Here is a 6327-nt window from a genome sequence, read left to right on the forward strand (position 1 = left end):
AAGGCACATGTCATCATCGCAAACTGTCGGGTGCACTTCTGTATATAAACACACACACGTGTGTGCGTGCGTGTGTGTGTGTGTGTGTCAGTGTGTGTACAGCATGTCAGCATGTATCATGTATACCAAGAACCCTATTTCTAACTAGACATCTTTTACCATGTTTTCCCACTTGTTTCGGTAGCAAAGAATGTCCAATCCGCGTATTAGTTTGGTTGGTATATACTTGACGAGGAAGGACTGCATGTGGATGTAGCGGTTCTGCCGCGAATTTGCTTAACGTGTTGTCCATCTTTGCGTATGGACCTAGCGATTTCGGTGCGGATACGATGTCAAACATGCGGTTTTGTCGGGCGGTGACCAGGCGCACATGCAACGCTTTTGTTGTCCGAGGCCGAGATGATGTCGACCAGATTGGTGCCGTCGCTGGTGGTCTTATGGCGCGTGGATGTTGCCGCAGACCATCCCAACGAGTTGAATGGTTGGTGCGGGCTCCTCTGGATATGCTTGGCGCTTCCCTCCCCTAGGGCTTCTTCCTTGTACTGCGCCAAGTGGGCCCTCTGTAGACGTGAGTGTCGTCACAAAGCGCGGCTATCCGTATGGACCAATTGTTGCAAGGCTGCTAAAATGTTTCCCAGCAAGCTTTGTACCAAATCACTAGTTGAGGAGTACTCTCTCCGTTCCGAATTACTTGTCACAGGTATGATGTATCTAGATGTGTGTTAGTTCTAGATACATCCATTTCTACGACGAGTAATTTAGAACGGAGGGAGTACGTTGCAAAGATCACTCTAACTCTTTAGGTTGCGACAAGTGGCGCACATGCAGCGCGCCACTTATCGTAATATGAGAGTTTTCTCTTTTTTCATAGATTCGTTTATTCAAAACGTTTTATCTCTTAAACCGTGTGCTTAAATTTTAAACCACTTTCACCGTTAGATTTCTCGCGTCGAGATTTTTAAAACTAGATCCCATGTTGATAGATTTTGACGATCTTTTTTTCAAAAAAGAAAATAGACGAAAAAACTGAACCGGGAGCACGGATTTTTTACCTTTCAGAAAGAGGCACATCCGTGCCTCTCACGAAAGCAAAACCGTGACTCTCGCTGAAAAAAAAAGAAAAAACACATTTTTTTTAGTTTCTGAGGAGGCACGACCGTGACTCCCGCGAAAGCACACCCGTGTGTCTCGCGGAAGCAAAACCGTGACTCCCGCGAAAGGAAAAAAACAGAAAACGTGTTTTTCTCGTTTTTGAGAGGCACGACCGTGACTCTCGCGAAAGCACAACCGTGCCTCTCGCGGAAGGCAAACTGTGACTCTCGCGAAAGCAAAAAAAAACGCATTTTTGCACGCAAAATTTTTATTTATTTATTTTTTATTGTTGTCAAAAAGCTAAGGAAGACCGGTGAAAAACCAAAACGTAAAAAAAAACCCGGAAAAAACCGTTTAAATAGCGAAAAACGCGTGCGGAAAAAAAATAAAATTCAAAGAAAGCGCCCAGAACGCGACACGTGGCAAATGACTGAGAACATGCCACATAAGGCAAAGGTTCAGTTCAGTGACCAAGGGCAGATTGTTCGGAATGTCAACCACATAGTTGTCGCTCCTGCTCACAGCAGCGATAGGGCACTTGTTGAGTTACAGACGCCTCAACTCCGATCGTATGGAAAGAAAGCTGTGCCATCATATGAATGGGTGAACCAATGCTCGAAAGATGGATACAAGTAACACATCAGTGGCAGACCTACCACAAAGCCAGTAACCAACTCCAAGCTGCTCAAATAAGCAACAGCCAGGTATGTAAGTACGTATCAACCAAGAATGCGGAGCATGTAGGTTATCTCGAAAAACAAAAAGGACAGCATAACTTTCTTCGACGCAAGGCCGCAAGTATGCATTCAATCTGTACACCTTTTTGCACAAAATGCACAAAGATTATTAATCTGCACGGAATTTTCATACTGCTCTGCTTTGTTCAAGGGCGTGATTGACAAAGAAGTTTCGACATGGGAAAGAATGGACGGCATGGAAATTGTGCCGGCCCACGGCCCAGAGTTCCGAGTTAGCAGGCAGGCTGTGCAGTCGATTATTAATCCAGTCGGTCCTCGCTATCCTTCCAGTGATGCAGCAGCCACCTCCTTTCCATCATCGGAGAAATAATCTTTCCTGCAATGCAAACAAAAGGAGATCAACCAACGCAAACCATGCCATCTTCTTACTCTTCCAAGACATCATCAAGCAACAAATATGATAACACGGCAGATTAGCAGATTAGTAACGGACCTTATTTTACGGGAAAGCTGGTACAGGCCTGTGCCTGCCATCGCAACGTTGACGCTGAAAAGGTTCCAGTTTTTCTGAAAAAAAAAGGTCATAGCATCGCAAAGCAATGAGACGAGCAACAGTTAAAACTGGAAACAACACATGACAGCAGGTGGAACGAGATGGCTTGGGAATATGAATCAAACATTCAACAAACAACTGAACATCAACAGCCCAGTCCAGGGAGCCGTTAAAACAGTACAATATGAGACGATCAATGCAAAACGATACCATAGCAGCAAGAGATGCAATGCTTAAAATGTATATTTCAGTTAAGATATATAGATAATCCACGTCAGCCAAATTTCAGGTCACCTTACAAGATTCAGTGCACATAATAATGAAAAATGATAGTATAGTATCGATGGCTTACCGGTGTGATAACCATGCTGTAGCGTGACCAGACGACTCCAGTGCAGGCAACCGCTGCACCCCATATTACAGAATAAGCATTTGAGCAGGACACAATAATAAGTAAAACAGTAAACTATTGGCATGCAGCATGCTGCCGTGAAATGCTCGTTGAACATACCAATTTGCTGAGGATAGGATATCTTTTCTGGAGGCTTAGCAAAGTCAGCAATGTTCGCAATGCTGATCCCCCATTTAAATGTTGGAGCCCAAAAGTGAACTGCAACCAAAGTCAGATGATCGTCTCAGCCTCTGAAGTGATATGAATTGTACTTTTTGTCTAATAGATATGTATCACCATTTAGTGCTAAAAACAGTCACGGTAGGCCATTAGAATTTATGGTGAACTGCACAGAAGGTCAGATTATTGTCTCAGCCTCATTTTCAAGTGACGGTTATAGCCAAAAATGCAGCTCTGGAACGTCAAGAATAAGCGCAGAGTTGGCGAAGGCTGAAGATATGCAACTTTTCAAGGGAGAAAGACATAGTTTCTTTGGGTCTTTGGAAAATTGCAGCATTTACCAGTAAATCACTTCATTAAAATATTTCATGTCTTAAGGACTCTAATCTTGCTTAAGTCAATATTTTCCTTTGCCAAGCTTACCAGGGAAAAATGCAAACATGGGTGGCAAAGGGGAATTAACATTACAACTCTTTGGTGCCCTGTAACTAGGTTTGTTTGGACCTATATAAGAGATTTCCTCACTATTGATAGGAGTGGATTTGTCTCATAGGGGATTTAATCCCCCTCAATTTCTCCCAATCCCCTTCAAATCCACCTCAACCTAACAAAGGGTAAAGGATTTTGTAAGGCCAAATGTCAAGATGTGTGGCCAGCAGGTTGTGTCCAGGCCACTGTACATAATCAGGAACATAATGCAATATGTTATTGGTTGACCCGACTAACACATTGTAAAGTGTTAGTGTCACAGCAGTGCAAAGGTGGCTACTTCTCGAATGGGGGGAGAAAGTGAAACCTGCAACTACCACAATCAAATGGATCACAAGACAACTTAAAAGGGAGAAGATGTAATCTCTTTGGAGCTTGAGAAAATTGCAGCATTTACCACTAGATAACTTTATTATAGAATGTAATATGCAAAATGCAATAATCTGTTCCATGAGAAAGCCAATATGTTTTTTTATATGCTAAGTTTACCAGGAAAAGTTTAAGGTATGGGTTGCGAAGGGGATAAACATTTCAGCTCAATGGTGGACTAGAGACTGCTGATTTATATACTGTTCAGTCCCCTGTAACTAGGTTTGTTCGAACCTATATGAGAGATTCCTTGGTACGGCAGTAAGTTCCCTCTCACTATTGCACTTTGTGGAGGAGCAAAATTATACAAGGGATTTTGTAAACCCAACTATAAACTTGCTAAAAGATACCTGGCCAGCAGGTTGTCTGCTGGCCACTGTGGATAATAAGGAACATATTAGAAAATGTTCTTGGCTGACCCAACTAACACACTGCAAAGTTATTGGTTCTAGGTTCTGTTGATTTCAGGTTCTATTTTACAATAACTTTAGTTTGACTACTGCTATTTTGATTCTCCATGGCGGCATGTTTTCTCCGTGTTATTATTTGTTTCACAAACAATGGCCACCTGGTCTCATATACTGAAACCAAAAAACAGAGTAAGCAGACAGCATTTTCACATTTAAAACATGCCAACAACCTGGCAATCCTAACACAACAACAGAGCCCGAATCTAAAAAGACACACAAAGAGAACATGAATAATCCACCAACAGGGGAAACAAAGCCAACGTTGACCTTCTTACATCAACCACTTGAGAACCTAAAACTGGCAATAAAAGTCTAAAAGACATTTGCTCGTAGGCAAACTGTTTTATACTTTTCTCCTAGTCAGTGTTACTAGCTTGCACAATAATAAATATAATCAGAGTATGTATGCGGGTAGGACTGTGACTAACTGGTTTTGGGGCCAGCAGGATGGTTCAAGAAGGCTTGAATCTTTGAAGCCATTCAATCAAATGGACGCACACTTTCCTCTCCTTGTGCACGACCCTGCCTATTTACTCTGTCCTGTACACCTACAAGCAGAAAACATGAAAGCACGCCTGTAAGTCAAGTCCAGCATAAAAAGATATCAGAAATTCATTTACAAAGCCCCTGCAGGGACTGCGCAAAAAGAATAAATCCCAGCGAGAATAAGACATGACAGGAAGCAAATTCAGACATCATCGATGGTACGAAACCATTGGTGGCTTGGCGCTATAGGGGGGTCGAGTTGAGTTCATCCAATATATACATTGCAGAAAAGCCATAGGTACCGCGTGCAGTGACCCGAGAAACATACAATCCCCAACAATGGATACTGGACACATCAAGTAGATCAATATCTGAGATAGTCAACCTGCTTTTAGCCATAGTACTACACGTAACACAAACTTTGCCGGCCCAAACAGTTGCTGCTCCTGCTCCTACTCCTACTCCTACTCCTACTCCAAACCCACGGGGACACGAGCCCTGGTTCTGCTAGGGTATCGAGCTCCTACTCCAAACACACAGGAACATCGAGTGTCGCTAGCGAGGGAGCGCGCGGGCCGGCGAGGAATCCATCGATCCGGACAGCGCGAACAGCGCTGGCGAGGGCTGCTCCTACTCCTACTCCACTGTTGACCCGAACACAAGGTGCCCAACTTTTTCTGGGCTCCCGGATGAAGGAGATTCGCTAGCGAAAATCGCGAGGCGGCGTGGAACCAATCTCGATCCGACTACCAACCAACCTACCAGCCCGAGGACGCGAACGGATCTAAAGGCAGCAGGCGAGAACGAACCAAGGATTGAGGCGGGAGGGAGATGGATCTCATCTATTACCTGCAAGGGAGGGACGCCCGCCGCCGGTCGCCGGTCGCGGTCGCTGTCGCCGGAGCCGAAGGAGCCAAGAGGGCAGACGGAGAGGGGATGGGTCTGTTCAGAGGTAGGTGGCGTGTGCGTGCGTGGACCGGATCATGAGAGATTAACAGAACCAATCGGCGGCCGTTGGTGTGCGTATGGACGGCAGCGATGGGTCGACTCTGCAGGAATACAACGTGGTCCCTTTCTTTCCAAACAAGTATATCCCCAAACTAATGTTTAAGTTCGAAAAAAAAAACTATAGGTATGTTGCAATATTTTCGTTGATAGCTTACCAAGCTGACGACTTGGTGTAAAACTATATAGGTATGTACTTCGTCCGTTCCTAAATAAGCAGGAGTCTTTCTAGAGATTCCACAATGCGGGCTACTTACGGAGCAAAATGAGTGAATCTACACTTTAAACTATGTCTATATACATCCGTACGTAGTCCTTGTTGAAATCTTTAAAAAAGACTTATATTTAGGAACAGAGGGGGTAGTACTTTTTTAATAACAATAAGAGTATATATTCCAAGTGGCAAATGCATGTGTGCGTGGTGACAAATTTCAAATGGAAAATATAATGTGATATTATCGAACATTTGCACGTCACATTGTCAATTTCCTCTTTCGAGAAAGGTTCTTCAAGAAAGGACAGATTCTCATGTCTTTTGATCACAGTATCTAAGTTGAGCAGATTGAAAGTTGCCACTGACGTGCTTAGCCTATG

At 43.8% G+C, this 6327-nt stretch overlaps 1 protein-coding gene across 1 annotated transcript; it reads right to left on the reverse strand.

The window, feature by feature from the left end:
• Window positions 1–1833: 1833 nt before the first annotated feature.
• On the reverse strand, window positions 1834–5816 carry LOC543347 (mitochondrial pyruvate carrier 4). The gene is made up of 6 exons (XM_044570349.1): window positions 5578–5816; window positions 4671–4790; window positions 2855–2953; window positions 2696–2748; window positions 2284–2357; window positions 1834–2166 (listed from the first exon to the last, which is right to left on the reverse strand). Exons 2-6 carry the CDS (start codon window positions 4720–4722, stop codon window positions 2109–2111), a joined length of 336 nt encoding a protein of 111 aa, XP_044426284.1. The 5' UTR covers window positions 4723–4790; window positions 5578–5816; the 3' UTR covers window positions 1834–2108.
• Window positions 5817–6327: the final 511 nt, after the last annotated feature.

The sequence above is a fragment of the Triticum aestivum genome, chromosome 7A (genome assembly GCF_018294505.1).
Source record: "Triticum aestivum cultivar Chinese Spring chromosome 7A, IWGSC CS RefSeq v2.1, whole genome shotgun sequence".
NCBI classification, from domain to species: Eukaryota; Viridiplantae; Streptophyta; class Magnoliopsida; order Poales; family Poaceae; genus Triticum; species Triticum aestivum.